This window comes from Leucoraja erinacea, chromosome 17, assembly GCF_028641065.1.
Source record: "Leucoraja erinacea ecotype New England chromosome 17, Leri_hhj_1, whole genome shotgun sequence".
In the NCBI taxonomy this organism is placed as follows: Eukaryota; Metazoa; Chordata; class Chondrichthyes; order Rajiformes; family Rajidae; genus Leucoraja; species Leucoraja erinaceus.
In genome coordinates, this window is record NC_073393.1 from 1757230 (window position 1) to 1775179 (window position 17950).

The 17950-nt window shown below is 41.0% G+C and overlaps 1 protein-coding gene across 1 annotated transcript in view; it reads left to right on the forward strand.

Moving 5' to 3' along the window:
* tdrd12 (tudor domain containing 12) overlaps positions 1-17950 on the forward strand; it is a 78492-nt gene that overhangs the window by 14245 nt on the left and 46297 nt on the right. Inside the window, exons 7-15 of the mRNA XM_055649080.1 lie at positions 1604-1689; positions 5653-5851; positions 7587-7921; positions 9811-9920; positions 10586-10670; positions 10864-10977; positions 14764-14946; positions 16699-16855; positions 17706-17833. Coding sequence (XP_055505055.1) covers positions 1604-1689; positions 5653-5851; positions 7587-7921; positions 9811-9920; positions 10586-10670; positions 10864-10977; positions 14764-14946; positions 16699-16855; positions 17706-17833 — 1397 coding nt within the window. The remainder of the gene's footprint in view (positions 1-1603; positions 1690-5652; positions 5852-7586; positions 7922-9810; positions 9921-10585; positions 10671-10863; positions 10978-14763; positions 14947-16698; positions 16856-17705; positions 17834-17950) is intronic.

Below are 17950 nucleotides of genomic sequence, written 5' to 3' on the forward strand. Positions count from 1 at the left end.
AAAGAGAGAGAGTGGAGGAGTGTGGGGCAAGATTTAATTTCCAACAGCATGTAAATGATGGACCCACAAGGGTTGACCCTGCAAGGGCAGTAGCAAGAGCGAGAGTCTGTTTCTACAGTTTGTTTCTTTTCAGCTGAGTTAAAAAAAGAAATCACAAACTTCCTGAATGATCACCGCACTTCCTGCCAATGTTCTACATACTGCCATTGATAAAATTACATTACTATACCTCAAAGAGTGAACAAATCCAAATATATCACAGAAAACTGTAAAGGTTTGTTTGCCGAAGTTCTTACCAGGCACACCAATAACTGCAATGAGTGTATAACTGTTATACCAGTGTCTCAAACTAACTGCTATGTTTAATAGACATAATATTGCTTAAAGCAAAGTTATGTCTACTGAAATAGCAGTTAGATTGAGATGCTGGTATAACAGTTATACGCTCCGAAGCATAAAGCGATAAAACACCGAAGCAAAAAGCAATAAAACCAACAAAATCATCGTAGTTTAGTACAAATGAACCATAAATACACCTAGTTAATAGTTTTGAAAACAGTATTTTCTTACCTCGAAGGAGCAAAACTGGAAAATACGGATGAAAGGCAGGTCTGTATACAGGCAGCAGCTCAGCTGTTTATCGCGAATGGTCTATGACCTGGGTATGCGCAGTTGAAATACCGAACTTGCTTATTCAAAACTATTAAAACAAGAGATCCTTAACAGAGAGCACACATTCTAATTGAGTACTTAACCTAATGTTGGTGATCCAGGCAAACAAACTTTGATTTAAACAGAACCGTACAGGAACACGTTTCCCTGCATATTCATATGGCTATCTAATAGCTTCTTAAATGCCACTATCTTATGTGCTTCCACCACCGAGCAGTGCGATCCAGACACCCACCAATCTCTATTTTTTAAAAATTGCCCCGAATATTTCCTTTAAACTTTTTCTCACCGACCATATAGCTATGCTCTCTAGGTCTGACTATCTATGTCTCTCCGAATGTTAAATACTTCCATCAGGCATCCCCTCAATTTCCAGCCTCCAGAGAAAATAATCCAAGAATATCCAACCTCTACTTATAGCTCATATCCTCAGATCTAGGCAGCATTCTAGTAATGTGAAGGAACTGCAGATGCTGGTTTACACTGAAGATTAATGGTTTATACTGAAGTTATATGGTTATACTGAAGATAGACACAAAATGCTGGAGTAACTGGACAGGTCAGGTAGCATCTCTGGAGAAAAGGAATAGGTGACGTTTCAGGTCGAAACCCTTCTGCTGCCTGACCCGCTGAGTTACTCCAGCATTTTGTGTCTATCTTCAGCATTCTAGTAAACCTCTTCCGCACCCACTGCAAAACCTCCATATCCCTGCTGTAAGGGGGTGATCAGAACTGCGGACAATACTTCTATTTGTAATATTTGCAAGCCTATTTGTAATATTTGCAAGCCTATTTGTAATCCTAAATTTTATTTTTATAAATTAACTTGACTTCACTGCTTTAGTCCATCATACAATATGCAGAATTTTGAAACTGTGACTGTTGTGGGAGTTTTATGATATGATTTCCTTTATTGTGTCTGTAACAACAGAATCTCAGACTGCTGAAGCAAAATTAAAAGATTTTGCTGGGGATACCATTGCAGTTCAACTATATCTCACTCTGAAAGATGAAAAGGTAACTGTAAATTAGTACAACTGGATACAGATTATACAAGTGAATATGGATTAAAACTATTACCTTTACTTAAACATTTCTACTTATTTTGGACAAGCTTTCATTGTTGGTATCCCATTTTAATAACATTTTGCACTGTTCTATAAATGCTGACATTCTATCATTCTTAAGGCAATGGTCCCAGCTGTTTATATCAGACCACTGGTACACAAACTACCTGCATTGTTTTGTAGGCTCTGGAAGGTAGTTGATATTTAAGCAATTGATCTGAAAAATAAAAACAGAAAATGCTTGGATTTGCTGAATAAGTGAAGTAGTATTTGTGCAGAGGAACAGTTAATATTTTAGGTTTCAACCTGTAAACAGAACTTAATCTGAAAGTGCAGATATAGAGAAGTATCAAATAGCATTTGTAACAAGTGCAAGTTGCATTCAATGATAAATTATCCCTGTTGATTATCTCAATCTCAATAGGATTTTCATTGCCAAATTCTCTATTCTTAGAGATCTTTGAGATTGAAATTGAGCAAGATTTCAAAAATGTTGAAGATATTACTCAGTAACTGGGTCTCACTTCCTGACTGACCAAAGCTTTTCCAGGATGTATGATTCTTTTGGAATAGTTTTCTTTTGTCTGTGCAGTTCTAGCAGCTCTCAATAAAACAGGGTGGCGCCAACGCAGTGACTGCCTCGCCAGCAGCTGTTAGTCCTTTCACCCTTTTTGTTATTTTTAGTGCGTCTAAATGTATGTTTTAATGTTTCTTAGTATGTCTTATGTGGGGGGGAACGCGGAAACCGTTTTTCAGTTGCTTTACCTGGATGGAGATGCGTTCTTTCAGGATTGCTTTCCTACCGGATGGAGGTGCGTCACAGCACTGAATTTCATTTCGGAGTCGGCATCCTTGTCGCGCCATTGGAGGTCTGTCGCTGACTCGGTAGAGCTGTGGTCTAAGTGGCGGGGATTCGGAAAGGCCTGGGATCTTTTGCCGAGGCGCTGAGCTGTTTTTTTAACATTGGAAGCTGCTGCTCGGTAGGAAGCCGACGTCGGCGCTGAGTTTTTCCTCCGATCATCCTGGCATCCTGGCGAGAGGGCCTGTACATCGGGTCATCCGTAGCGGCGACTGTGGAGGGTTCAAAGGCCCCGACCACGGGTGAACAAAGAGGAACATGACTGAACTTTATTGCCTTCCATCACAGTGTGAAGCGTTGATTCCCCTGTGGTGGATGTTTATATTAAACACTATTGTGTACTGTGTTCTCTTTATTCATATGGCTGTATGGTAACTCAAATTTCACTTTATCAATTGGTGCATGTGACAATAAATGTGAACTTGAGCTTGAACTAAAACGAACACTATGCAAGATAAAACAACCTGCTTGATTAGAACACTAGCCGCCATTTTGAACATCAATAGACAATAGGTGCAGGAGTAGGCAATTTGGCCCTTCGAGCCAGCACCGCCATTCAATGTGATCATGGCTGATCATCCCCAATCAGTACCCCGTTCCTGCCTTCTCTCCATATCCCCTGACTCCGCTATTTTTAAGAGCCCTATCTAGCTCTCTTTTGAAAGCATCCAGAGTACCTGCCTCCACTGCCCTCTGAGGCAGAGAATTCCACAGACTCACAACTCTCTGTGAGAACAAGTGTTTCCTCGTCTCCGTTCTAAATGGCTTACTCCTTATTCTTAAACTGTGGCCCCTGGTTCTGGACTCCCCCAACATCGGGAACATGTTTCCTGCCTCTAGCATGTCCAAACCCTTAACAATCTTATATGTTATCTCTTTTCATCCTTCTAAATTCCAGAGTGTACAAGCTCAGCCGCTCCATTCTCTCAGCATATGACAGTCCCGCCATCCCAGGAATTACCCTTGTAAACCTACGCTGCTCTCCCTCAATCGCAAGAATGTCCTTCCTCAAATTAGGGGACCAAAACTGCATACAATACTCCAGGTGTGGTCTCACTAAAGTCCTGTACAACTGCAGAAGGACCTCTTTGCTCCTATACTCGACTCCTTGCTATAAAGGCCAACATGCCATTCACTTTCTTCACTGCCTGCTGTACCTGCATGCTTACTTTCATAGACTGATGAACAAGGACCCCCAGATCCCGTTGTACTTCCCCTTTTCCCAACTTAACGCCATTTAGACCTGCCTTCCTGTTTTTGCTACCAAAGTGGATAACCTCACATTTATCCACATTAAACTTCATCTGCCATGCATCTGCCCACTCCCCCAACCTGCCCAAGTCACCCTGCATTCTCATAGCATCCTCCTCACAGTTCACACTGCCACCCAGCTTTGTGTCATCTGCAAATTTGCTAATGTTACTTTGAATCCATTCATCTAAATCATTGATGTATATTGTAAATAGCTGCGGTCCCAGCACCGAGCATTGCGGTACCCCACTAGTCACTGCCTGCCATTCTGAAAGGGACCCGTTAATCCCTGCTCTTTGTTTCCTGTCTGCCAACCTATTTTCTATCCATGTCAGCATTCTACCCCCAATACCATGTGCCCTAATTTTGCCCACTAATCTCCTATGTGGAACCTTATCAAATGCTTTCTGAAAGTCCAGCTATACTACATCCACTGTCTCTCCCTTGTCCATTTTCCTAGTTACATCCTCAAAAAATTCCAGAAGATTAGTCAAGCATGATTTCCCCTTCGTAAATCCATGCTGACTCGGACCGATCCTGTTACTGCTATCCAAATGTGCGGATATTTCATCTTTTATAATTGACTCCAGCATCTTCCCCACCACCGATGTCAGGCTAACTGGTCTATAATTCCCTGTTTTCTCTCTCCCGCCTTTCTTAAAAAGTGGAATAACATTAGCTACCCACCAATCCACAGGAACTGATCCTCAGTCTATAGAGCATTGGAAAATGATCACCAATGCATCCACAATTTCTAGAGCCACTTCCTTACGTACCCTGGGATGCAGACTATCAGGCCCTGGGGATTTATCAGCCTTCAGTCCCATCAGTCTATCCAACACTATTTCCTGCCTAATGTGGATTTCCTTCAGTTCCTCCGTCACCCCAGATCCGCTGGCCACTACTATATCAGGAAGATTGTTTGTGTCCTCCTTAGTGAAGACAGATCCAAAGTACCTGTTCAACTCATCTGCCAATTCCTTGTTCCCCATAATAAATTCACATTTGGTCTTAACTAATGTTTTCCTCTTCACATACCTAAAGAAGTGTTTACTATTCCCCTTAATATTCTTGGCTGGCTTACTTTCGTACCTCATCTTTTCTCCCCGTTTTGTCTTTTTGGTTATCTTCTGTTGCTCTTTAAACATTACCCAATCCTCTTGCTACCCGCTCATCCTTGCTACGTTGTACTTCTCTTTTATTTTTATACTGTCCCTGACGTCCCTTGTCAGCCACAGTCGCCCCTTACTCCCCTTGGAATCTTTCTTCCTCTTTCCAATGTATTGATCCTGCACCTTCTGTATTATTCCAAGAAATACCTGCCATTGTTGTTCCACAGTCATCCCTGCTAGGGTATCATTTCAGTCAACTTTGGCCAGCTCCTCCCTCATGGCCCCATAGTCCCCTTTATTCAACTGTAACACTGACACCTCCGATCTACCCTGCTCCCTCTCTAATTGTAGATTAAACGTGACCATATTATGGTCACTACCTCCTAATGCCTCCCCATAAACCTCAACCATTGATTTCTTTGTGTCTGATGTGAACATATAATTACATTATTCACCTAAGTCACTCTGATAGAGCTTCTTAAATTTACACCATTATAAAAGTACGAGAGAAACAGTTGCAAAGTCTGAGCATTTGTAAATTACCAGGCAATGGAAACTATTTTGGAAATATCATTGTTAACATTTTTTTTTTGCTGGGTGAAATCATGGAGCTTACTGTATAAAAGAACTGGGTGTGCCAAAATTCTTGAACACTAGCTTTTTTTGACAACATAAAATTTCCTTTCTGTAGGTGTGTTTGAATGATGATTTAGTGGCAAAAATGTTTGCGCATTACATTTCACCAAAGAAGCAAAATCTATCAGAAAGCCAGACATCGTCAGAATTGTGCAGGAAGAAAGAAACACCAGTGAAAAACAATGTTGATTATAAAACGTTAGCCCTTTGGTCTGAAATTCTGGAAGGGTCTACAATAGAGGAACAAAGTCAAGGTAGGAACTGCCGTTTGATGACTTAATCATGTTTTTCGTGATTTCTGGAATGGGAACATACATTTTTTAATAGTTTTAAAATTGAAATTTAAGGTATTTCTAGGATATCGCATTTTCTTCATCAGTCACTTGGTACCTGGACCTCAAGTGTAATTGTTTCTGTATGACCTGCTTGGTAACTGGTATGATACGGGGCCAGTATGAGGCATTAATTTATGGATTGTATGTTCTTGTTTTAATACTTTATGTGGTAATCTCTCTTATTTTACTTTTAATAATAATAACACATTTTATTTGTATAGCGCTTTTCAAGGACTCAAAGTTGTTTTACATGTTGAGTCAAGAACAAAACAAAATAGAGCAGTAAGACAGAGATGCAAAGGGGAGGGGGACATGGGACTAAGGATATGCAGAGGTGAAGAGATGAGTCTTGAGGCGGGACTGGAAGATGGTGAGGGACTCAGAAGTTCGGATCAATTGTGGGAGGGAGTTCCAGAGCCTGGGAGCTGCCCTGGAGAAGGCTCTGTCTCCAAAAGTGCAGAGGTTGGATTTCAGAATGGAGAGACCGGCTGAAATGGACCTGAGGGACCGTGAGGGTTGGTAGGGGGAGAGGAGGTCAGTGAGATAAGGGGGGGCCAAGTGGTTGAGGGCTTTGTAGGTGAGGACCAGGATTTTGTAGATGATCCGGTGGGAAATGGGAAGCCAGTGAAGTTCTTTGTGGACTGGGGTGATGTGGTGCCAGGATTTGATGTGGGTAATGAGTCGGGCGGCTGCATTCTGGACCAGTTGGTGTCGGTTGATGTTGCTGGAATTAATGCCAAAGAGAAGAGAGTTACAGTAGTCCAGTCGGGAGGAGATGAAGGCATGGATGAGTCTTTCAGCAGCGGGGGAGAGGGTCTGATTTTGGCAATGTTGCGGAGGTGAAAAAATGATGTTTTGACAACATGGCGGATGTGAGGCTCAAGGGAGAGGGTTGAATTAAAGATCACGCCAAGGTTGCGGGCCTGAGGAGATGGGGAGACAGTGGTGCCGTCAATAGTAAGAGTGGGGTTGTTAATTTTGGTAAGTGTTGATTTGGAGCCAATGAGGAGAAATTCTGTTTTGTTACTGTTTAATTTAAGGAAGTTGAGTTGCATCCAAGATTTGATGGCTGACAGGCAGGAGTTGATATGGGAGAGAGGGGGGTGGTGGGGGGACTTGGTGCTGAGATAGATCTGGGTGTCATCAGCATAGCAATGGAAGTCCAGTTTGAAGTGACGGAGTATATGACCAAGGGGGAGGATGTAGATGATGAAGAGGAGGGGACCGAGAACAGCCTTGGGGAACGCCTTGAGTGACAGTGGCTGTAGCAGGGGTGTGGATATGGAGAGAGATGAAGTGGGATCGGTTGGAAAGGTAGGAACGGAGCCAGCTGAGTTCAGAACCTTCAATGTCAAGGTCTTTAAGTCTGGTAAGCAGGATGTTATGGTTCACGGTATCGAAGGCTGCACTCGGGTCGTTTCGGGTTGAGACTTTTGTCCATATAGGGCAATTATTTTCCATCATCTGAACTAGGTTGAGTGACAGCATTGATATATATACTGTATGTCAACAGAGAATCTGTAGTAATGGAGTTATAGTCAAATGCTCTCAAATGGATGTGAACTCTCGAACAAACGCTCATGACAAGATTTACCATCACCAAATAATTCTATATTCACAGTAACCCTTATTTGTTTCCTAAATTTTTCTACAGGTTTTTCAGGCCAGGAATCAGATGTTCAATGTCAACAAGGCCAAGAAAGAAGTATATCTTGTGAACACATGAGTAAACAAACCAGTAAGACACCCTCATTGTCGCATCACCCAACATCAGCAGAGCCTCTCCAAGCAATCTTCCTATCAGAAATGCATTCAGATGAGAAGATGAGGTATGTGATATACCGTATGAATAAGTTCCTAGGTCCTAGGAGCAGATTTAGGCCATTTGACCCATTGTGTCTACTCCGCCATTCAGTCATGGCTGATCTTTCCCTCTCAACCCTGTTCTCCTGCTTTCTCCCTGTAACCTTTGACACCCTCACTAATCAAGTCAATCTGCTTTAAAAATATCCAAAGATTTGGCCTGAATTCTACAGACACATCACTCTTTGGAAATTCCTCTCCTTTCTAAAGATACATCCTCTTATTCTGAGGCTGTGGCCTCTGGTCCTAGACTCACCTACTAGTGAAGACATCCTTCTTCCATGTCCACTCTTATCAGGCCTTTCATTATTTGGTAAGTTTTAATGAGTCTCCCCAATTCAATTCAGCTTTCCTTTCTTGAAAATAAACATTATACAAGTCTGAAGAAGGGTCGCAACCCGAAACGTCGCCCATTCCTTCTCTCCCGAGATGCTGCCTGTCCCGCGAGTTACTCCAGCATTTTGTGTCTACCTTCGATTTTAACCAGCATCTGTAGCTTTTTCATACACATTATACGTTAAATTTATTCAAGTTAAATGCTGCAAGAAGTATTCAGTATACATTTCCTGTGCCACTTTCTCTTGTATTTAGAGTCAGTCATACAGCATGGAAACAGGCCCCATGCGGACCAAGATTCCCCATCTACGATTGTCCCGCCTACCCAGGTTTGGCCCTTATCCTCCAAACCTTTCTTATCCATGTACCTGTTCAAACGTCCCAAGATTTCTTCTTAGTAAATTTCCTTCAATATCCACCTGCCTAACTGCTAACAAGTCCATCTTGAATTTGTCTCTTTCCCTTACGAACAGTGTCTTTCATTTGTAGTAATCATAGTATGAATTTTGATGGACCTGCTGCCAAATATTCTAATTATCTAATTTTTACCATCACTGAACAGAAAAAATATTTTTTTTAAATTTAGAATTGACCTCTGTAATGACATGCATAAAGATGGGATGGCATCCACGACAATGCAGCCAAGTAATGAAATACCAGTTTCTACAAGTTAAGTATTCATTATTGTAAAATTGTTGAGAATCTTGAGCATAAATTGAGTTCATTGTAAGAACACACTTTTGTTTGCGTTTTACTTTGTCATTGTCTGGAACTGTAGTTTTCCCTTCAGCCACTTCCTACTGTACACGAGTTTGGTGTCATTTATGTACAGAATTATATGATTTATTGCATAGCATGCAAAACAAAGTTTTTCACTGCATCGATGCACGTGACAATAAAAAACCTAAACCTTAAAATGGTCCATGAGATTTATCTGCTGAATAACTGAATGGTGTCAGTTTAGTAAAAGGGGAAGTACAACGAGACCTGGGTGCCCTAGTACATCAGTTACTGAAAGTAAGCATGCAGGCAGTGAATAAAGTTAATGGCCTGTTGGCCATCATAATGAGAGGATTTGAGTGTAGGAGGAGCAAAGAGGTCCTTCTGCAGTTGTGCAGGGCCCTGGTGAGACCACACCTGGAGTATTGACTGCAGTTTTGGTCTCCTAATTTGAGGAAGGACATTGCTATTGAGGGAGTGCAGCGTCGGTACATTAAGTTAATTCCCAGGATGGTGGGACTGTCATATGATGAAAGAATGGAATGACTGGGCTTATATGCACTGGAAGTTGGAAGGATGAGAGGGTATCTTAGAGAAATATTACATTATTAATGGATTGGACGCGCTAGATGCAGGAAACATGTTCCTGATGTTGGCGGAGTCCAGAACCAGGGGCCACGGTTTAAGAATAACGGGCCATATAGAACTGAGATGAAGAAAAACCTTTTCACCCAGAGAGTTGTCAATTTGTGGAATTCTCTGCCTCAGAATTCAAAGAAATATGAATAGAGTTCTTTGGGCTAGCGGATTCAGGGGATATGGGGAGAAGGCAAGAATGGGGTATTGTTTGTGGATGATCAGCCATGATCACATTGAATGGCGGTGCTGGTTCGAAGGGTCAAATGGCCTACTCGCGCACCTATTTTGTATGTATCTATTTATCTGTGTGTATCTCCCAGCAATTTTCTCTCTTGCCTCTAGTGGAAAATCTCACCAGACCCTGGAGGCTTATCCTCCTTAATGCTCTTCACGTTCCCATCACCACCTCCTACTTGATCTCAAAATGCCGGTATAATAGTTCACACCACATTAATCTCACCATTCTCCATGTCCATCTTGGTGAATACCGATGCAAACTACTTATTTAGTACCTGACCTACATTCTCTGACCAAGCATAAATTCCCTCTTTTATCCATGAGTGGTCCTACCATCTCATGTTCATAAGTTATAGGAGCAGAATTAGGCCATTTGGCCCATCAAGTCTACACTCCACCATTCAATCATGGCCGATCTATCTTTCCCTCTCAACCCCAATACCCTGTCTTCTCCCCATAACCCCTGATCAAAATTGCATAGAAATTTAATGGGAGGATATTGTAAATTCTCATTTTTTCTACATTTAATTGTAATTTAAAAAATCAAATATGAGGGAGCAAAAGTAAAAATATTGACATACATTGTTGGAGCGAAGGAAATAGGTGACGTTTCGGGTTGAGACCCTTCTTCAGACTTCTTCAGTCTGAAGAAGGGTCTCGACCCGAAACGTCGCCTATGTGCTTTGCTCCATAGATGCTGCCTCACCCGCTGAGTTTCTCCAGCATTTTTGTCTACCTTCGATTTTCCAGCACCTTCAGTTCTTTCTTAGACATACATTGTTAATTTTTTTTCCTCTTCAAAATCTCTGGCTAATTTCAATGCATTGCATATTATTTATATGTTGTTCCCATTATCAGCATGTATGTAATTGCTTTACACAGACTCTTACAGTTTCTAAACCCAGATCCATTCAACACAAAAAGAGTACTTCATCCACAACAGGTAACTTTCTAGAATAACAAATTATCTGTATTCACTTAAGTAATTTTATTTAATTAAATTGATGGAGATTGTTTGGCAAACAGATTTCATGTGATATACCCACATGTTTTCTGTGTTGAAGATGTTATTGAATATTTTACTTCAGAGTTATGTCTGAGTAAAACCCTGCTCTTATTCGATGTTCTGTTTTCAGCCATCTTTGAAAATAGCCTTTGACCGATGGAGTAGCGTCCTGGTGCATGCAGTTAACAAACTGACTCCATGTAGCAGCATGGAATTTGCACCAATTTCTCTGGATTTAAAAAAGGTAATCTTCTTTTGCAGTCCTAAATACATTTTTTTTAAATAGCTTCCTGTAACTGATATGTATTGTATAGATCTTCGCCAGCTTATGTACGCTCAAGTTGTACATAGCCTGTACATGTTTTTTAGTCTTTGGAAGAATGGTGCGATGGATTTGCCAGCAGCTGCAGGGGAAACTCAGTCTCTAGCCACAATTTCAGAGTTGCAAACTGTTCGGGTTACGAACTGCTCTCGGGAGAGGAACCCTCATGTGACTCTGAAGGGTGGTGAATCTCTGTCTCTGCCACAGTAGTTGAGGCATTCATTGTAAAAGTATTAACCCAGAAGGGGATCAGGGCCACACACATACACCAGCTAATGATCAGCCATGATCATATTGAATGGCCCCATCGTGGCCTACTCCAATTTCATGTCTCTACATTATTGCTTTGGAAGAATGGTACGATTTTTGCCGCTGCACATCAAGCCACATTTCAGAGTTGCAAACTGTTCGTCAACTGCTCTCGGGATGATGTGACTCTGAAGGGGTAGTGTAAAATATACACACTTAATTTTTTTTGAACGATGTAATTCTTTGGCAATCAGGATGTTGGGTGTAAAAATAATTTATAATTCAACAATAGGTTTAGACTACTTTCAAATTATCGGAAATTGGAGCTGCTTTGTCAACATGGCCAAATTTCAGAATTTTTTGTTGCTCATTGACTGCCCACAGACTACAGGCAATGTTGGATTGTTTATCATGCCAGACCACTTCAAATACCGTTTCTACTAATATGCGCTACATAACATTGTTCAATCCTGCTTCCACCTTGTCGACTGATGCTGAAATGTTTTTTGTATCTGTGGGGTATCTTTTTCACACAAAAGGTGGTGGAAGTATGGAACAAGCTGCCAGAGGAGGTAGTTGAGGCTGGGACATTTAAGAAACAGTTAGATAGTCACATGGATAAGACAGGTTTGTAGGGAAACGGGTCAAACGCGGCCATCTGGACACGTTGACTAGTGTGGGCAAGTTGGGCCGAAGTGACTGTTTCCACGCGCTGTATCACTCTGACTCTCTATTTGTCCAAATGTCTTTGATAATTGAGAACAAATGTACTCATTCATCACTCTACTTGGTTTCTAAGCAGCCACATCCATGATTTTAAAATAGGCCTCCTGTTCATTCTCCTTATGCGCTGCTCAACTTTTGACAGAAGAGTCTTCAGTATACTTAAGATTCTCCCCCCAAGCTCATCTGCCTCTCCATCATTGTCCCCAACTTTAGTTCTAAAAGTGCAACTTTAGTTCATTTTTTTAACTTTCCCAAATCTCATGTGAAATTATTATCATTAAACATCAGCATAAATTTCTCATGGATTAATTATATCATGATTCAAGGAGATATATTTGTTTTTGAATATACAATTTTCACCTGCAATTTACGCCAATTGTCAAAAATAATTAGAATATACCTTTGGCAAACAAATTTCATTAAAGTCATAGAGTGATACAGTGTGGAAACAGGCCCTTCGGCCCAACTCACCCACACCGGCCAACAATGTCCCAGCTACTCTCGTCCCACTTGCCTGCGCTTGGTCCATATCCCTCCAAATCTGTCCTATCCATGTACCTGTCTAACTGTTTCTTAAACGATGGGATAGTCCCAGCCTCAACTACGTCCTCTGGTAGCTTGTTCCATACACCTAACACCCATTGTGTGAAAAAGTAACCCCCTTGGATTCCTAATAAATCTTTTCCCCTTCACCTTGAACCTATGTCCTCTGGTTCTCAATTCCCCTACCCTTAGCAAAAGACTCTGTGCATCTACCCGATCTATTCCTCTCATGAATTTGTACATAAGATCTCCCCTCATTCTCCTGTGCTCCATGGAATAGAGACCCAGCCTACTCAACATCTCCCTATAGCTCACACCCTCTAGTCCTGGCAACATCCTCGTAAATCTTTTCTGAACCTTTTCAAGCTTGACAATATCTTTCCTATAACATGGTGCTCAGAAATGAACACAATATCCTAAATGCGGTCTCACCACGTCTTATACAACTGCAACATGACTTTCCAACTTCTATACGCAATACTCTGACTGATGAAGGCGAAAATGTCAAAAGCCCTTTTGACCACCTTATGTATCTGCGATTCGACCTTCAAGGAACCATGCAACTGTACTCCTAGATCCCTCTGCTCTACAACACTACCCAAGAAGCCTGCCATTTACTGTGTTGGTCCTGCCCTTGTTCGACGTCCCAAAACGCAACACCTCGCACTTCTCTGTATTAAATTCCATCAACCATTCCTCCGCCCACCTGGCCAATCGATCTAGATCCTGCTGCAATCAATAGACAATAGGTGCAGGAGGCCATTGGGCACTTAGAGCCAGCACCGCCATTCAATGTGATCATGGATGATCATCCCCAATCAGTACCCTGTTCCTGCCTTCTCCCCATATCCCCTGACTCTGCTATTTTAAAGAGCTCTATCTAGCTCCCTCTTGAAAGCATCCAGAGAACCCGCCTCCACCGCCCTCTGAGGCAGAGAAATCCACACTCACCACTCTCTGTGAGAAAAAATGTTTCCTCATCTCCGTTCTAAATGGCTTACTCCTTATTCTTAAATGTGGCCCCTAGTTCTGGACTTACCCAACATCAGGAACATGTTTCCTGCCTCCAGCGTGTCCAAACAATTAACAACCTTATATGTTTCAATGAGATTCCCTAAAAATTCCAGAAGATTAGTCAAGCATGATTTCCCCATCGTAAATCCTTGCTGACTCGGACCGATCCTGTTACTGCTATCCAAATATGCGTCTATTTCATCTTTTATAATTGACTCCAGCATCTTCCCCACCACCAATGTCAGGCTAACTGGTCTATAATTCCCTGTTTTCTCTCTCCCGCCTTTCTTAAAAAGTAGGATAACATTAGCTACCCTCTAATCCAAAGGAACTGATCCTGAGTCTATAGGATATTGGAAAATTATCACCAATGCATCCACGATTTATAGAGCCACTTCCTTAAGTACCCTGGGATGCAGACCACCAGGCCCTGGGGATTTATCAGCCTTCAGTCCCATCAGTCTATCCAACACCATTTCCTGCCTAATGTGGATTTCCTTCAGTTCCTCCGTCACCCCAGATCCTCTGGCCACTACTATATCAGGAAGATTGTTTGTGTCCTCCTTAGTGAAGACAGATCCAAAGTACCTGTTCAACTCATCTGCCATTTCCTTGTTCCCCATAATAAATTCACCTTTTTTCCGTTTTCAATGTTCCAACTTTGGTCTTAACTAATTTTTTCCTCTTCACATACCTAAATAAGCTTTTATTATCCTGCTTATAATTGTTACCAATCATCTTCACTATCTGCAAAACCACTAACTTTTGCATCATCAGCAAACTTGCTAGTCTTGCCCTGTATGTTCTCATCCAAATCATTGATGTAGATGACCAACAGTTACGGGCCCAGCACTGAACCCTGAGGCACACCACTAGTCACGGGCCTCCAGTCCGAGAAGCAACCTTCCACCATCACCCTCTGCTTCCTTCCATGGAGCCAATTTGCTATCCATTCAGCTATCTCTCCTTGGATCCCATGCGGTCTAACCTTCCAGAGCAGCCTACCATGCGGAACCTTGTCGAATTATCAAAAGCATTTTATTATTATTACATTGTAAAGCAGAATGCAACTTTTTAAATAACAGTTGTAATCTTTTTTTAGTTAGTGTTAATATGTTTCCCTTTAAATACTGAATGTTGTTCCTTTACATGTTACTTGATGCGTTTTATCTGAAGGAACTGTGTAAGAAAAATATTAGTCCCGATGTTGTGCAATCGTACTGCTGGCCAGCCATCAGCCGCGGTTGTGATTTAGTTGCAGTATCACGTCAAGGAGATGATCCTCTTTTATACATCCCTCCATTGTTGACATTTCTGCAGTTTCCATCCGTGTACAGTTTCCAACCCAAGCGGAATTTGGTAAGGAGCTCTGTAGATCTTGTTTCTGTTCTTATTTTGATGGGAAGCACAAACTTTAACATGTAAATCGCAACCAAAAATATTGATTAATTCTTACAGTGCACTACAAAATGTAATATAAACTATGAACATCTTATAATTATAGCATCTGTTATTTAGCAGGATTAATACAGATTGCTGTCCTTGCTTCTACCCTCCTACATATTTCTATGCAGATCTAAAAAATGATTCATTTTCAGAACTAAATACTGAAAATTCGTGTAATACTCAGTAGGTCAAGCAGCATTTGTGATGAGTGTAGCAGAACTAACATTTCAAGTTATTCAGTCCATCAGAAGTAGAAATTGTTGAAGATAGTAAAGTTACCAGATGTTGGGTGTGATTTGAATGCTGGGAATGTGAGTTTTTTGCAACTCCATTTTAAATAACTCTAATCTTGTTTCCCCTTATTTTACAAGATTGGTCAAAGGTTGCCAGTTATTTAAATATCCCCACAGTTACAGTTCCTAGAATGTGTCATTAAAAAAAATGAGTTTCATTCTTCTGAAATACTTGTTCTGGACCAGACAGATGACCATAGAAACATAGGAAATAGGTGCAGGAGGAGGCCATTCGGCCCTTCGAGCCAGCACCGCCATTCATTGTGATAATGGCTGATTGTCCCCACTCAATAACCCATGCCTGCCATCTCCCCATATCCCTTGATTCCAATAGCCCCTAGAGTTCTATCTACCTCTCTCTTAAATCCATCCAGTGATTTGGCCTCCACTGCCCTCTGTGGCAGGGAATTCCACTAATTCACAACTCTGGGTGAAAAAGTTTTTTCTCACCTCAGTCTTAAATCGCCTTCTAAGACTGTGACCCCTGGTTCTGGACTTGTCCAACATTGGGAACGTTTTTCCTGCATCTAGCTTGTCCAGTCCTTTTATAAATTTTATATGTTTCTATAAGAATCCCCCTCATCCTTCTAAACTCCAGTTAATACAAGCCTAGTCATCTTCTCAACTTTATACAAAGACCTTCATTTTGCATCCAGTAAATATCTTTTGATTATTTTTTACAAAATAAAATAAGGTGATAATATGAACAAATATTAACAAATGTTTCAATTACTCCATCTAATGCTTGTTTCATCCCCAAGGCTAGTGAGTGATCATTAACCAATTTACACCCAGTTTATGATTTTATAAACTCGCACCTTGCACATCATGGTTACATACCTGGGGTCATCTCTATTCATTTTGCTCCAGGTCCTCCCTGGAGTGTGACATGTTGCTGTATCTGTGGTAAGACCAGGCTTACCTCTACAGATTTTGGCATCCCTTTCCCCTCAACACTTTGACCTTATCATAACTATTATATCCACGTCTCAGTGTTGTCGGTGAATAATCAGTCATTATTGCAGGTGTTTACTGGAACGCTCACCAGTAAACTACTCTGGACATTTGAAAGTGCAGGCAAGCAAAAGATCGCCACAGACATTTAGAGGAAAGGTAAGTTAACCTGTACATCGGACTTGTTTTGGAGGTGTCCAGAGAATTCTTGGTATCTGTGGGGAGTTTGTTAATGCAATGGTTTTGTTGTGAACCTCACTATTAATTTTATGATTCCTCCCCAAGACAGTAGGCAAATAAATTAGACTTAATAGCTAGAGTAAAACAACAATCTAGTGTTTTCCGAATTAAAAAAAAAATTAAATGTATGCATATAATATGAACTGATCAACTTGTATTTGTTTCATTTGAATAATAGCCATCAGCAATAATTGTGTGCCCTGGACAAAAGAAGGCCCATTTTGTATGCCAAGTATTAAGCGACTTGACAAAGTTTTCACAACGGTTTAATCTATCTCTGGTATTGGTTGGACAAGATCCAGAAGAAAGTAAGAAAATAAAGCTTGTCAAAGGATGTAAGTATTTAATTTGTAAGTGCTGGTAGACCTGTTTCTTCTTGCTTAGAAAAGAATAGCATATGGAATTTAATGTCCTCTGTCCAGGAGGAGGCCATTCGGCCCTTCGAGCGAGCACCGCCATTCATTGTGACCATGGCTGATTGTCCCCAATCAATAACCCGTGCCTGCCTTCTCCCCATATCCCTTGATTCCACTAGCCCCCAGAGCCCTATATAACTCTCTCTTAAATCCATCCAGTGATTTGGCCTCCACTGCCCTCTGTGGCAGGAAATTCCACAAATTCACAACTCTCTGGGTGAAAAAGTTTTTTCTCACCTCAGTCTTAAATGGCCTCCCCTTTATTCTGAGACTGTGGCCCCTGGTTCTGGACTCACCCAACATTGGGAACATATTTCCTGCATCTAGCTTGTCCAGTCCTTTTATAATTTTATATGTTTCTATAAGATGCCCCCTCATCCTTCTGAACTCCAGTGAATACATGCCTAGTCTTTTCAATCTTTCCTCATATGACAGTCCTGCCATCCCAGGGATCAATCTTGTGAACCTTGATGCCCTTCCTCAGTTTATCCTGATAATTCATGTTTATTGTTAACATAATATTGTATTTTCTTGAATTTACAGTATTTTCCCCAACTGTTTAAACATTGATTTTTTGTAGTATTTTCAAAAAAACGTTTTTTGTATAGAGTTTAGTTTAAAAATGGAAAAAGCTGTTTAAATGACAAGATTACATTTACATTCATTGTTGATACTATGTTTTAGTGAATATAATTTTCCAGCAGCATTTCCTTGTGAATACAATAGTTAATGTCTAATTTACAACTGAAATATATAAATTAAATTGCAGGTGATGTAGTTGTTACCACTCCACACAGTCTTGTACGGGTCCTCAAAACACACTGCCTGTTTTTCATCAGACTTGGTCATTTAGTATTGGACACAGTTGATGTGCTATTCGATAAAGCAATGGATGAAGTGAGTAGAGTCACAATTTTAACAAGGATCCATGTGTTGAAATGATTGATAGAACAATACCTTGGGCTTTTTGTAAACAAAAGGCTTGTATCTGGAATCTAAAACCGTCCTTTGGCA